Source organism: Cynocephalus volans, chromosome 14 (genome assembly GCF_027409185.1).
Source record: "Cynocephalus volans isolate mCynVol1 chromosome 14, mCynVol1.pri, whole genome shotgun sequence".
NCBI classification, from domain to species: domain Eukaryota; kingdom Metazoa; phylum Chordata; class Mammalia; order Dermoptera; family Cynocephalidae; genus Cynocephalus; species Cynocephalus volans.
The window spans coordinates 25,418,874-25,433,435 of record NC_084473.1 but is presented as its reverse complement, the minus strand read 5'-3'; the positions used below and the strand labels follow the sequence as shown (position 1 = coordinate 25,433,435).

The 14,562-nt window shown below is 57.8% G+C and overlaps 1 protein-coding gene across 5 annotated transcripts in view; it reads left to right on the top strand.

Annotated features, from left to right (window-relative positions):
- Nucleotides 1–14,562, top strand: part of OTOF (otoferlin) — a 97,965-nt gene that overhangs the window by 78,525 nt on the left and 4,878 nt on the right. For 3 of the 5 annotated variants that reach the window (XM_063077902.1, XM_063077900.1, XM_063077901.1), the window contains 24 exons: nt 70–190; nt 760–860; nt 1,019–1,109; nt 1,244–1,360; nt 1,613–1,765; nt 2,103–2,292; nt 2,369–2,493; nt 2,872–3,006; nt 3,686–3,847; nt 4,056–4,175; nt 4,746–4,907; nt 5,001–5,163; nt 5,787–5,857; nt 7,060–7,089; nt 7,442–7,570; nt 9,172–9,235; nt 10,039–10,175; nt 10,258–10,392; nt 10,626–10,763; nt 11,076–11,203; nt 11,307–11,477; nt 12,102–12,262; nt 12,990–13,132; nt 13,833–13,921. In XM_063077902.1, coding sequence (XP_062933972.1) covers nt 70–190; nt 760–860; nt 1,019–1,109; nt 1,244–1,360; nt 1,613–1,765; nt 2,103–2,292; nt 2,369–2,493; nt 2,872–3,006; nt 3,686–3,847; nt 4,056–4,175; nt 4,746–4,907; nt 5,001–5,163; nt 5,787–5,857; nt 7,060–7,089; nt 7,442–7,570; nt 9,172–9,235; nt 10,039–10,175; nt 10,258–10,392; nt 10,626–10,763; nt 11,076–11,203; nt 11,307–11,477; nt 12,102–12,262; nt 12,990–13,132; nt 13,833–13,921 — 3,036 coding nt within the window. Of the gene's footprint in view, nt 1–69; nt 191–759; nt 861–1,018; nt 1,110–1,243; nt 1,361–1,612; nt 1,766–2,102; nt 2,293–2,368; nt 2,494–2,871; nt 3,007–3,685; nt 3,848–4,055; nt 4,176–4,745; nt 4,908–5,000; nt 5,164–5,726; nt 5,858–7,059; nt 7,090–7,441; nt 7,571–9,171; nt 9,236–10,038; nt 10,176–10,257; nt 10,393–10,625; nt 10,764–11,075; nt 11,204–11,306; nt 11,478–12,101; nt 12,263–12,989; nt 13,133–13,832; nt 13,922–14,562 lie in introns of all 5 variants that reach the window. The other 2 variants (XM_063077899.1, XM_063077898.1) reach the window with 1 other exon arrangement.

The window sequence follows — 14,562 nt, the reverse complement described above, 5'->3', positions numbered from 1 at the left end:
CTCCTGCAGCCTGGCCTTTCCACCTCCCTGGGCCCCCAGACCTCAACCTCCCACCTCCTCCCACTCCAGAAACTACTTCCACCTGCCCTACCTGGAGCGCAAGCCCTGCATCTACATCAAGAGCTGGTGGCCGGACCAGCGCCGCCGCCTCTACAATGCCAACATCATGGACCACATCGCTGATAAGCTGGTCAGGGCCAAGCCATGGGTGGGGGACAGGGGGAGAGGTGCTGTTAAGGGTCTCACCTGCAACACACAAGGCCCGTCTGCCCAGCAGCTTGTCCTGGGATGGGGGGTCAGGGTGAGGGGCTGTAGAAATGGCCCTAGCAGGACCCCTGTTCCCATCCCCTGCCCAGGTTCCAGGATCCTGGAGTGGAGTCTGAGGATCCTGGCCTACTCAGTCCTGGGGTTTCCTGGAGGCAGCTGGGCAGCCCATCTGGCTGTGGCCTGCACCAGGCCCCCATTTAGCCTTGAGTTCTGCCCAGCCCTGTGAGTCCACCAGGGCCACAGATTCACAGCCCAGAGGTGGCATCTTCCTTCAGGAACCGAAGACTCCCCTGAGCACCAAGGTCTCCAGTTCTGAAAACAGAACCTGGGCAATCCACTGGTTGCTTCCTCATGATGAGCAGATCCTGGTGGATGGCCCTAGTGAAAGGTCCTGGGTCACTAGGTCCCTTGCTCCGCCTGATGAGTGGGGAGGAGACATTTAGGGAGCTGAGGGGAGGACTGTGGCTCATGCACCCCCACTCCTGGTTCCAGGAAGAAGGCCTGAACGATGTACAGGAGATGATCAAAACTGAGAAGTCCTACCCTGAGCGTCGCCTGCGGGGTGTCCTGGAGGAGCTCAGCTGTGGCTGCTAGTGAGACAGGCGGGGAGGCGGGTGGAGACGGGTGGGAGTAGGAAGTGATCGGACTGGACAGAAGGGACACAGGCCTGGGCTGGGCATTGAACGAGGTATCTACAGGCCCCCTGCTGGCCAGGCGGGCTCCGCTAAGCCCTGGCTCCCCCGACCCCTAGCCGCTTCCTCTCCCTCGCTGACAAGGACCAGGGCCACTCATCCCGCACCAGGCTGGACCGCGAGCGCCTCAAGTCCTGCATGAGGGAGCTGGTGAGGACACGGCTGGAATCCAGGGGATCGAGGGAGGGTCTGGAGGTGAAAAGGGGACATCTGCCTCTGAGATCACAGCCCCGTCCATCATGGCCAAGCAGTGCCCAGGCAGCTGAACTCCACCTCCCCCACAGGAGAGCATGGGGCAGCAGGCGAAGACCCTACGGGCACAGGTGAAACGGCACACCGTGCGCGACAAGCTGAGGCTGGGCCAGAACTTCCTGCAGAAGCTGCGCTTCCTGGCGGATGAGGTGTGTGGCCTGTGGGGAGTGGGGGCTGCACGGAGGGGGATGGGCCAGACCACCTGGGAGGCCCCTCCTGCTCTGATAGCCCTTGGGGACAAAGCTGAGCAAGCTGTGGGAGGGGAAGGAAGCCCCAGCCCTGGGGTCCTTCCCTCCGCAGGCCCCCTGCATCTCCTTGTCAGGGCCTGGCCCTCAGGTTTAGGGGACCCCAGTCAAGAGGCAGGATCTCCTCTTACCAGCTGCCCTGCGCCCCCGCCCCAGCCCCAGCACAGCATCCCTGACGTCTTCGTCTGGATGATGAGCAACAACAAGCGTGTCGCCTACGCCCGGGTGCCCTCCAAGGACCTGCTGTTCTCCATTGTGGAGGAGGAGATGGGCAAGGACTGTGCCAAGATCAAGACGCTCTTCCTCAAGGTGCCGCAGCGGGTGCCTGGGGTGGGGGTGGGCCTGGATCCTTTCAAGGCCTCAGCACCTGGGTCTGGCAGGCCTTAGCTGAGGGGGTGGGGCTCCCAAGTAGAAGGTGTTCAGAGAAGTGCTGGGGAGAGAGAACGGGCAGGGGGTGGGCAAGGGTTCAGGATGGCCCTCCTGCCCATCCCCCCATCTCCCACCACCACCCCCAGACCAGAGGGACAGCTGTGAAGGGGCAGGGCAGCTCTGACCAGGGCCTCCACTAGCCCCTTGCCCCTCCCCCACCCGGTGGGCCCTGGCAGCTGTCGGGCTCCTGGTGACTGTGACTCCGCGCCACCCCCAGCTGCCGGGGAAGCGGGGCTTCGGCTCGGCGGGCTGGACGGTGCAGGCCAAGCTGGAGCTCTACCTGTGGCTGGGCCTCAGCAAGCAGCGCAAGGACTTCTTGTGTGGCCTGCCCTGCGGCTTTGAGGAGGTCAAGGCAGCACAGGGCCTGGGCCTGCACTCCTTCCCCCCCATCGGCCTGCTCTACACCAGTGAGTGATGACTCCCTGGCCTGGAGGGGCTGCAGGGGCTTCCTGCTCCCCAGCCTCAGCCTGCCCCTCCCCACAGAGAAGCAGGGGTTCCAGCTCCGAGCCCACATGTACCAGGCCCGCAGCCTCTTTGCCGCTGACAGCAGCGGGCTGTCCGACCCCTTCGCCCGCGTCTTCTTCATCAACCAGAGTCAGTGCACGGAGGTGAGGGGCTGGGGAGGAGAGAGTGGCTCTGGCCTCAAGAGCACTGGGAGGTCTATGACTTTGAGCGACCTGGGGAAATAGACCAGCCAGCACCCCCGGCCTTCAGAGGGAAGCCTGGTGGGTAACTGCAGGCCCAGGTCACACTGGCAAAGGTTATGGGCTTTAACTGTGGTTATAGTCACAAGATGGGGAAGAACACTGGCAGAGAGCTGGGAGCAGATCTCATATTAGCCTTGATTTTAAGGTTTCTAGAAGAGTCAGGGAACCTGACGCAACTGCTCCTGTTTCCCTGGATGCAGCAGTGACTAGGGGTGGCTCCTGCTCGTGTGTCTGCCCACCCCCACCACTTGTTACCCATCTCCCCACCCCACGCTGTAGGTGCTGAATGAGACCCTGTGTCCCACCTGGGACCAGATGCTGGTGTTTGACAACCTAGAACTGTATGGCGAAGCTCATGAGTTGCGGGATGATCCCCCCATCATTGTCATTGAAATCTATGACCAGGACAGCATGGTAGGGTGGGCTCCGCCACCAGGGACCCCTCGCAGCACCACCCCTGCCCCTTGTTCCCTCCACTGATGCTGGTAGGCACCCCCTACCCACCTCCAGAGCTCCTCGGCCAGGTGCCTCCTGCCCACTTGCTATAGCCTGACCCCTTTCTGACCTGTGGGCCTCTGGGGTCTCAGGGAGCTGTACCAGGGCGTCCTACCTCCCAGTACAGACAGACTGAGGTTGGCCCAGAGTCTTGAGGTGTGTGCCAGCAAGTCTTGTTGTCACCAGCCTCTCCATCCCAGGGGCCCCCAGCCCCCTGCCCACACCCATCTTGGTACCAGCCTCACTGCTTTCCATAGGAGCTTATGGAGTGAAGGGTTGGGGTAACCCCCACAAGCTGGGGAGCCACCTTACTACAAACCACCCAGCGGGTGAGGGGCCTTCAGAGAGCTCTGAACTAGAGGCTGGAGGACCTTATCAGCAGTCCCGAGTCCTACATCTGCCATTCACTGACTAACTGGCCTTGAGCAAGCCTTGAGTGGCCCTCGAGATTTGTTCTTCCCCATCTGCAAAATAGGGCGACCACACCTGCCCCTTAGAACAACTCACAGGTCTGTGGTGAGGACTGAATGAGATCACAGGTGTGATCAGTGGTAGACAGCAGGCGCCGAGAGGTCATCTGGGTCGTTTGCTGTGTCAGGGCAAAGCCGACTTCATGGGCCGGACCTTCGCCAAGCCCCTGGTGAAGATGGCAGACGAGGCGTACTGCCCACCCCGCTTCCCACCCCAGCTCGAGTACTACCAGATCTACCGCGGCAACGCCACAGCTGGGGACCTGCTGGCTGCCTTCGAACTGCTGCAGGTGGGACTGCAGGGTAAAGGGGGCTGTGGCCTGGGGGGCTCTCTCATCCTCATCCTTCCAGACCAAAGCTGGGGGTGTGGTTCTCAGGGGATCAGGGGGCCATTTGGCCTTCTTTGTCTCCCCAAACCTCACAGCAAACAACTCATGGGGAAAGAGACCCCTTCCCTAGGCTCCCCAATATGTGACCTATGACGCGCATTTTCCCCAGATTGGGCCAGCAGGGAAGGCTGACTTGCCCCCCATCAATGGCCCAGTGGACGTGGACCGAGGTCCCATCATGCCTGTGCCTGTGGGCATCCGGCCAGTGCTCAGCAAGTACCGAGTGGAGGTGCGTGAAGGCCACGTGTGCCTGTCCCTGCCCCTGCCCCTGCCCTGGACAGGCCTTCGCTGCTTTTTCTGTCGTGGCTTCCTTGTTCCCACTCACTGTCTCTCCAGCAAGGGTCATATGTACACATTATACCATTGGCAGGCACACTCAGGGGTCTTCATCTCCCTCATCCCACCCCTCATTTTTCAGATCAGGAGACTGAGGGCCCAGGAGGGGAGGTGATTCACCCAAGGTCACCCCTGGGAGCCAGCAGCAGACCCAGGCTCCCGCCCCCGTCCAGTGCCTGCCCCCATGTACACTGAGTCACACTGCTGTGTTCCAGGACCATCCCAGCCCTCCTGTCTGCCCTCCCCGCTGCCCTCTCCATGCCCACCCCCACCCTACAACACACCCTTTGGTGCCTTGAGGACACCCACCACTCATCAGCTCTCCCAGTCCTGCTCCTGCCCTCTGAAACCTGTCCTTTGACTTACTGCCCACCCCACTGCCAGGTTCCTTCTCAGGAGGTCCAGCCCGCCCACAGCCCGCCCCCTTGACTGAGGGCTCGCCTCTCCCCACTTCCTCTCCCAGGTGCTGTTCTGGGGCTTGCGGGACCTGAAGCGGGTGAACCTGGCCCAGGTGGACCGGCCACGAGTAGACATCGAGTGTGCAGGGAGGGGGGTGCAGTCGTCCCTGATCCACAATTACAAGAAGAACCCCAACTTCAACACCCTCGTCAAGTGGTTTGAAGTAGTGAGTACAGTGTGGCTGGGTGCGGCCAGTGTGGCTCAGCTTGGCCGGGTCCTCTGCCCCTGCTCTGAGGCTCCATGTCTCCCACATCCCCAGGACCTCCCAGAGAACGAGCTACTGCACCCGCCCTTGAACATCCGCGTGGTGGACTGCCGGGCCTTCGGACGCTACACCCTGGTGGGTTCCCACGCCGTCAGCTCCCTGCGGCGCTTCATCTACCGGCCCCCGGACCGCTCGGCCCCCAACTGGAACACCACGGGTATGGCTGCATCCCAGAGCCCAGGCCTGGCTCCATCAATCACAGAAGGGGCTCCAGTTCTCAGTCCAAAGCAGCAGCCCCCAGAGTTTGCTTCTAAGGAGTGTCCCCAAGAGGCTGTGGGGAGGGCAGGAAGGAGGGCCAAGGAGGGCTTCCTTGGGCTGCCCCTCACTCTAGAGCCAGAAAGGACCAGAGCTGGAAGTGCCCTCAGAGGGCCTGAGGGCAGACACTTTCCTCTGCTGGGTGGTGATGGAGAAGCCCAGGCGTGCCCTCTGCCGCCCTCCTGGCCCAGCCTCTACTGTCTGGCCCCTCCACAGCTCACCCTTCTCTTTGGCCCGCTTTCTCCCTCCTTATGCCCATCTTTTCTCCCTTGACTGCCCTGTCCCTCCTCTCCCCTGAGAAAGCTCTAGAATCACTGTTAGGCCTCTGCTTCTGCCTCCCCCCTGACTCTCACTGTTCCTTCTGTTCCTCCTTCTGTCTATCTGTCTGTGCTCATCTCTCTGTCCAGTCAGGCTTCTCCGGGGCTGTCATGTGCTGTGCAATGGGGTCCCCATCTCTCTGTCCAGTCAGGCTTCTCCGGGGCTGTCATGTGCTGTGCAATGGGGTCCCCTCCTCTCACCCCACAGGGGAGGTCGTGGTGAATATGGAGCCAGAGGTGCCTGTCAAGAAACTGGAAACCATAGTGAAGCTGGACGCGGTAAGGCAGGTGGGGTCAGCCCCACACTAGCTGGAGATGTGCGACTTCGTGTCACATGTCCCATGTCCTACGAGCCAGGCTGTCTGCCCCGGGAGAGCAGCATTAAGTCACACCTCCTTCGCATGTGACTGTCAAGGGCTAACCTTCATTGTGTGTGCAGACAACCCCATCGGAACACCATGCTGGAATACACACAGCCCCAGGCCTGGGTTGGGGAAGAATTTCCAGGTGGAAGCTCCCTATTCCCCTTGGCTTTGGGATTAGAGCCATTTATCTGCCACAGGGAGACCTGTTGCCCGGCTCCTGGACGTGGAGGTCAGGATGGGGACAGGCCTGAACAGGTCACCCTGAGGTCCAGACACTGCTGAGGGGCCAGTGTAGGCTTCCTGCCCACCATGTTTTTGGCATCTCGGTCTGCATTCATGTGCTTCGCACAGCCCAGGGCATCTCCTAGCTTCTCAGGGTGAGGCTCCTGGGAAAGGGGAACAGAAAAGGCCTGGGGCCACAGCCCCGGGATGGCACTGCTAGGAAAGCTCACAGCTACTTCTGGGGGCCTGGCAGCTCCCAGCCTCCTGAGCCACTCCCTGACCAGCCTATTCCTCCTCGGGGGGCAAAAAGCCTCCTAGTTTCAGGCTGTCAGCAGCACAAGACAGAGGCTGCCACTGACCTGAGCGTCCTCATCACCCTGCGGGCCTGGGCTCTGGCCAGTGTCCTTTTCTGCTGTGTAATTGTGTGGGTGTCAGCTTCATCTTTAAGGCAGCCTGCGCTGGTATGGGGGAAGAGTGGGGTTGAAGTTGACCCTGTTTAGCCAATATTATTACTGAACTCCTTCCGCATGCCGCGTCAGCCTTCCCCTCTCAGCCCTGACGACCACTCATTGAAGTCACTGTGGAGTCGAAAATATATCGGTCCCCAGCATCCCCTGTGCACCATCAGTGGAGCCCAGCATTGATAATTTGTGAAAGTCCCTGGGTGATTCCAACGTTCAGCCAGGGCTCAGAACCACTGCCCTAGAAGGACATCAGAAGCATCCTCAAAGCAGAGCCTTTGCAGACTTACCAGGCCCGTGCTCTTCCTAATGCAGTTGGCCTTGTGGGTACAGGGCTCCCAACACATCCCTGTGTGAGCCCACTCAGCTCCCATCCTCCCCTCCACGCTCCCGCTGGCTAATTCTGTCCCTGCCTCCTTGCTTCCCTCTGCAGACTTCTGATGCCGTCGTCAAGGTGGATGTGGTAAGTGTGGGGACTGTGCAGGGGCTCTGGGATTGGGTGTCAGACCATAGGGCCCAGCAGCAGGGACGGAAGCACCCTGCCCCTGGATGCTCAGGGAGGCACACCCCCAAAGAGGCAGAGTATGAGAGCTGGTTGGGCGGCTGGCCCTTGCATGCCAGTTCTGCCTCGACCAGTGGCTCATATTGGCACTCAGGACCCTTTCTGGGCTGTGGCGTCCTCCTTCAGAAAGCAAGGCCCTGCCCCTCTGACACTGGCGGCGCTACAGAAGCTTCCCCAGAGCAGATGGTCAGGTGTCTGGGAAGGGCCAGCGAGCAGGGTCCAGGCAGGACTCAGGACCTGGCCAACCCTACAGGCTGAGGACGAGAAGGAGAAGAAGAGGAAGAAGAAGGGCACCGCGGAGGACCCTCAGGAGGAGGAGCCAGATGAGAGCATGCTGGACTGGTGGTCCAAGTACTTCGCCTCCATTGACACCATGAAGGAGGTGAGGCCTCGGGCTAGTGGAGGTGACCTGCTGCACACTGGGCACCTCCAATCCAGCTTCACCCTCCACCCCCCACATCAATTAACATGCGCTTGAAGTTCTAGCTCAGAACTCACCTTTTCCATTCTACCTTCCCTCGCTCGATTTCCTCTTGCCCTCATTCATTCAGTCTACAAACATCTCTTGAGTCTATACAATGAGCCAGACACCATACCAGGTGGCTATAGGAGCCCAAAGATAAGACGCCGTACCTGCCCTGAGAATCCTCCAGCTTATGTTCAGTGATGTGAACAGATACTTTGAGTATAGTGTGATGACAAAGGCAAATCAAGGCCCAGGGGAGTCAGGGAAGACTTCATGGAGGAGGCGGCCTTTGAGAAAAAGGAGAAACGTGCTCAGAGGCCAAAAGGAAACAACTGCTTCTCAATAGTACTTACACATCTTCATACTGTTTTATTTTACATGCCTTGGTCACTGTCACTTCTTCCCCTATTGCATGTATGTGAGTTCCATCTGCTGAGCCAGATCATAAGTTCCAGAAAGTGTGTTTCTCCTCTTCCTCATTTGTCTCTTCTCCACACTTCCTGTCTGGCTCAGGGCACCGCCTGGCTGGCCCACTGACCAGGAGGGACATGTGCCTGCAGTGTGTTTCCTTGGTGGGGCCTGAGCTGATCCAGCTACACTCTCTCCTCAGGCGCTTTCTGTGACCCAACCCTCCCTAACAGTTAGAGCACTGATTAAGCTGCAAGTTAGGGTGGGAACAAGAGAGAAGTTTCTTTCTTTCTCACATAACATCTCACAGGGTGGGGTGAGGCTGGTGTGGCTGCTCAGTGGTGTAGGAACTAAGATCCCGCCGCCTCGTGTCTTGTACCTGGAGGGTTAGCAATGACTCTCCGTCAGGCCTAATGCCAGTGCACAGGAAGGGGTGAAGCGAAGAAGAGGAAGCATACTTTTTTCCTTTCTAGGGCCCAACCCATAAAGTGCACTTAACACTTCCACTCCCATTAGCCAGAATCCAGTCCCATAGCCACACTTCGCTGCAAGGGAAGCTGGGAAGTATAACCTTTAGCCAGGTGTTGTGTGCCCAGCAGAACTTCTAAAGAACAGGAGAACAGATAATTGGGAACAACTAGTAGGATCTTCTCCCACCATCACCTCCTGGATTCAAGTTGACCAGGCTGGAGCTCCAAGAGACTGTCATCTCTGGTTCTGTAATTTGCACAGACTGCCACCGGGTGGCGGTGGTGACTTGGTTGAAACCTGGTGATTGAGTTTCCAGTCAGTGAGTGGAAGAAAATTAAGCACATTTTCTTATTCAGTTATTCTTTTCTATATTAAAAAAAAAAAAAAAAACTCATTAATGCCACCAAGAAGCAACACTAAAGTGCACTATATTTTCAAATACACAAGCTAAAGATTCATAAATCCCTGACTACAGTTGGTCATCATAAACTTTTAAAAATCCACTTAAGCAGAGTACATGATAGATTTGAAATGCACTAGGAAAGAGTTTCTGCTTCTAGTGCATTTAAGACAGTTTGGAGTCAACCGATCCTCTCTAGAAGCCCACCTTCCCTCCTCCTCATCTCATCTTTTGGCAGCAACTTCGACAACAAGAGGCCTCAGGAATTGACGTGGAGAAGGATGAGGTGGACAACACTGAGGGTGAGCCCTGGAACCCTGGATACCTGCCTCCCCTCCCACCCTGGGTGGCCAGCTCGCTGGCCCTGACAGCCGCAGCAACAGGCGCAGACATCTCAGCAGTCCCTGGGCACCAGGAGCAGGCTAGGGCCCAGCCACCACAGTCGTGGACAGACAGTCAGAGCCACAGAACATCAGAGCTGGACCTCATCCCATCCAACATTTTCCAGATCTTTCTCCATGGAACAATCTTAATGAATATGCTGGAGGGAAGAGAGGGTTCTGTGGTCAAATCAGTTTAATAAATGCTGGTTTAAACAGGTTCCTTTGTTACAGAATTTCACAGAACCTTTAATATGCAAATGTTATTATAAATCTCTAAAAAGAAGATATGGTATAAAATATTTCCCCAGCTTAATTTGACTACAACACGCTTTTTTCTAAAGCATGCCAGCAGTACCTATACCTGGTGTTCTACTCAATGCAGTTTGGGAAATGCTGATATAAAATGACCTTGTTAGTGCCATGGACAAGTGGAGCGAGGCTAGAGAGGAAAAGCGACAGGCCTCCTGACTCCAAACCCGCTTGCCTTCCCTGCCCCACTCTGCCAAAGCGCGTGCTCTCGCTGGCGCCCCTGCATGCTTGTGAGGTGGCACACCAGGGAGCGTTGTCTGCATTTTACAGATGAGTGCACTGAGACCGGAGGAGGTAAATTAGTAAGGCCATCGATGAGTGGCAGGGCTGGGTCTCAAACCCCAGCCTTCCTGCTCTCATCACCTCTGTCCACTCCTCCCTGGGCTGACGGGCTCCTTTTCTGCTCTGGCCAGGCCTGAAGGGGCTGATGAAGGGCAAGGAGAAGGCAAGGGCTGCAAAGGAGGAGAAGAAGAAGAGAACCCAGGGCCCCGGCCCCAGCCAGGGGTCCGAGGTCCCTGAGAAGAAAAAACCCAAGATTGATGAGCTTAAGGTGAGGGTCTGGGAGCAGACCCCGCCAGGGAGCTGGGGCATGAGGCGGCCGATGGGGCCCCTGATGGCCTGGCCTGGCTCAGGTGTACCCCAAGGAGCTGGAGTCAGAGTTCGACAACTTTGAGGACTGGTTGCACACTTTCAACCTGCTGCGGGGCAAGACGGGGGATGACGAGGATGGCTCCACCGAGGAGGAGCGCATTGTGGGCCGGTTCAAGGTCAGGCGAGGAGCACAGGCTCAGCCCCTGAGCCCCATCCCAAGTCGTCTCCCCCAACCCCTGGCTTCTCCCTGGCCACTCCCCTCTGAATTCCTGGACCTCCCATGATCTAGCCGCTAAAGGGTTGAGGCCCTGCTGCAGCAAGGTCCAGACCTTCGGGTGCCATTGGCTATTTTGAATGCCACCCCTGCCTGTACCCAGGCAAACCCTGACCCACGCTTGCTCTGCCCTAGGGCTCCCTCTGTGTGTACAAAGTGCCACTTCCAGAGGACGTGTCCCGAGAAGCTGGCTACGACCCTACCTATGGCATGTTCCAGGGCATCCCAAGCAATGACCCCATCAACGTGCTGGTCCGAGTTTATGTCATCCGGGTGAGACTCCCTTTGCCCCTCCCTGCAAGTCTCCCAGTCCTCCTGCCCACAGGGGATTGAGGCAGCTGCACACTGACAGCCCCAGACTGGGAGGCACCAGGAGGGTCATCTGGTCTAGTCTTCATCTTTTCCAGAGAAGAAGTCAAGACCCAGAGAGGGGCTGAGTCTTGCCCGGGATCACACAGCAAGTCTCTCAATTCTGGTCCAGGGCTCCTGCCTTCCCTATCATGGGACCCTCAGGGAGTGGGCAGGGGGTATGGCAGATGAACAGGGTGTGGGGAGCCTGCTCAGACAGCACGCCTCCCATCCCAGGCCACAGACCTGCACCCCGCGGACATCAATGGCAAAGCCGACCCCTACATCGCCATCCGGCTAGGCAAGTCTGACATCCGCGACAAGGAGAACTACATCTCCAAGCAGCTCAACCCTGTCTTTGGGAAGTAAGGCTCTCTGGTGCCCTTGCCTCCCTCACCCCATCTTCCCAGCCCAGACCACCTCCCCCTACCACACCACCCTTCAACCCTTCTACCTGCCACCCACCAGGTCCTTTGACATTGAGGCCTCCTTCCCCATGGAATCCATGCTGACAGTGGCCGTGTATGACTGGGATCTGGTGGGTACTGATGACCTCATTGGGGAAACCAAGATCGACCTGGAGAACCGCTTCTATAGCAAGCACCGTGCCACCTGTGGCATTGCCCAGACCTACTCCATGTGCGTGGGGCGGCAGCAGGGGTGGGGCGGGGTGTGTCTGCTACACCTTGACTCTAAAACAAGACTCAGACAGTGGTGACTGGGGAAGATAGACGTATGGTTTCTCTAGGCCAGGCTTCTGCCCATGCAGGCTCTGGGTACAGCCTTCAGGGGCCAGGACTGCAGTTTTCAAGACAAGGAGATGGCCGGGGGATTCCTGGACAGAGGAGGCAGGATGAGGAGAAGAGTTGGCTAGGGCATGGCACAGCAGAGGACAGGAACAGTCCACCGAAGATCTGGGCCAGCTCCTGCCACTTACAGTCTATGTGATGCTGGTCAAGTCCCTTAACCTCTCTGGTTATCAGTCTCCTCATGGGAGTCTTTGAGGTTCCAGAGGAGTCAACACAGTTGGGGGATGGAGTGGGGCTAGGTCGGGTGACACTGCACATGTGGGCCAAAGCCTGAGGTAGGAGGGATCAGCCTCCAGCAGCGCTAGTATCTCAGGCGAGCCTGGAGCCCGGGGCAGGACCACTTGCTGACATGGGGCCACAGCCAATTTTAGAGAACTGGCTGGAACCAATTGCCACCAGGGGATGGCTGAGTTCCAACCCAAGCGCCACCAAACCTGTGTGTCCCCTCCCACAGACATGGCTACAATATCTGGCGGGACCCAGTGAAGCCCAGCCAGATCCTGACCCGCCTCTGCAAAGAGGGCAGAGTGGATGGCCCCCACTTTGGGCCCCCCGGGAGAGTGAAGGTGGCCAACCGTGTCTTCACGGGACCCTCTGAGATTGAGGACGAGAACGGTAAAAGGGCCCTGGAGAAAGCCAACAGCTCTTCGCCAGGGGGTGTCAAAGGCCAGGTGGGAACACTTCCCTGTGGGGAGACTTCAAGTTTCAGTCTGGGGTGTCCTTAGCCTGAACCTGGGCCTAGTGACTCTCTGCTTGTCACCGCAGAGCCCCACTGCTGTGTGCCAGCCTCTGCCCTTCCCCCCATCCAGCACATGCTTTCCCCTTGTTGCCTCATCTCTCTCCACATCCCCATGGGGCAGGGAGGTTATCCCCATTCTGCAGATTAGCAGACCAAGACCCAGTGAGTATCAGTGACTTGCCCAAGGTCACATGGCTCTTCAGGGACAGAGTGAGGGTGTGGGCCTAGGTCCATCTGGCTCCAAGCCCTGTGCTCTCCCCACCCCTCTGCCCATGAGGCACTTGCCAGAGAAGTATCTGTGCTGGGACAGGAAGTGGATTCTCCCCTCCCTGAGCCCTCTCTCACAGCTCAGCAGGATTCTCTGGTCAGCTTCCCCAAGCAGAGGAAGCCGAGGGCACAGGCCTCTCTAGATCCTGTATGGCAGCTGAGGCCTTGGGAAAGCCATTTATTCCTCTGTGCCTCAGTTTCCCCAAAAGTAAAATGGAAGTGGGGTGGATGGTTGATGGTTCAGGGGCTTCTTTGTGGCCCTAAGTCCCTGGCCCCAGCATAGGTCTCTGGGCTCTGCTGAGCCTGTGTGTGCAGCTGATCCACTGACCCCCGCAGGTCAGAGGAAGCCCACGGACGAGCATGTGGCACTGTGTGCCTTGAGGCACTGGGAGGACATCCCCCGTGTGGGCTGCCGCCTGGTGCCGGAGCATGTGGAGACGAGGCCACTGCTCAACCCTGACAAGCCAGGCATCGAGCAGGTGACGCTTGCATGGCCGATCTGGGGTTCTTGGATATTTGGAATCAGGGATTCCCAACCTGGGTCCATAAAGGTAGAAAGGAAGCCTGTGCTTTTCACTTCCCTGAAAGCCTTGCAGGCGCGCGCGCGCGCGCGCATGCACACGCATGCGCATGCGCGCGCGTACACACACACACACACACACACACACACACACACACACACACACACACACACACACACACACACACACACACACACACACACACACACACACACACACACACACACACTCTCACCAAGGCCCCTCAGGGAAACTTGAATGGCAAGTGTCTTTGAGTGAAAATTATATCAGCTGGGGTGGAGACCTGGGTTGTCTCCCACTGAAGCTGCTATTGGTGACATCGAAGGAATTCCTGCATCCGAAGATGGAAATTAATGAAATGGATTCTTTTTTTTTTTTTTAAAGATGACCTGTAAGGGGATCTTAACACTTGACTTGGTGTTGTCAGCACCACGCTCACCCAATGAGCTAACCGGCCATCCCTATATGGGATCCGAACCCGTGGCCTTGGTGTTATCCGCACCACACTCTCCCAAGTGAGAGCCATAAGCCAGCCCTGAAATGGATTCTTGATGGAACAAAGGTTGGGAGGGAGAGGACAGCTGACCAGCAAAGGGAGAAAGTCCCTGGAAGACCTGCCATGCCCCCTCTTCCTCAGGGCCGCCTGGAGCTGTGGGTGGACATGTTCCCCATGGACATGCCAGCCCCTGGGACGCCTCTGGACATCTCCCCTCGGAAGCCCAAGAAGTGAGTTCCTAGGGCCCAGCTCTACTCCCTCCTGCCCCCACCCACCCACTTCCCATCTCGTCCCAGTCCTTCCTGTAAGAGGCTCAGGCTTAGATGGCCTTAGAGTGTTAGCACTCCCTGGACCCTGGGTGTGGCCCACACCTTATGGGGGAGAAACAGACCAACCAATCAGTAGAGTTGTGGGGCCTGCTCTGGCAAGTCCCCATTTGCTGAGGCAGGGGCCAAGCCCTCCCCTTTGCTATTAGCAAGGGAGATGAGCCAGACTCCAGCACTCTCCAGTGTCCGCCCATCCTCACAAAGATGTGTCCACATGGAGACACACTCTTGCACACAAACCTCATGCACACACATGGCACTCCCATGTGTACCCACACACGTGCCCACATGTAGCATTCATTCACAAGACACAGAACCCCTGAGAGCCTACTCTGCATCTTCCTCACATCCAGGCTGTTGTTAAGTTCAGCCAAGTTCTCTTTAAAGTGCCTGCTGCTGACATATGCAGGGATGAGTGCCTGGAAGAGGTGGGAGGTAGTAGAGAGGAAAGATCACTGGGTCAGGAGCCAAGCCACCTGCCTCTCCTAGTTGACCCTGGCCAGGTCACTTTGCTTCCCTGGTCCTCAGTTTTTCCACCTGTGATG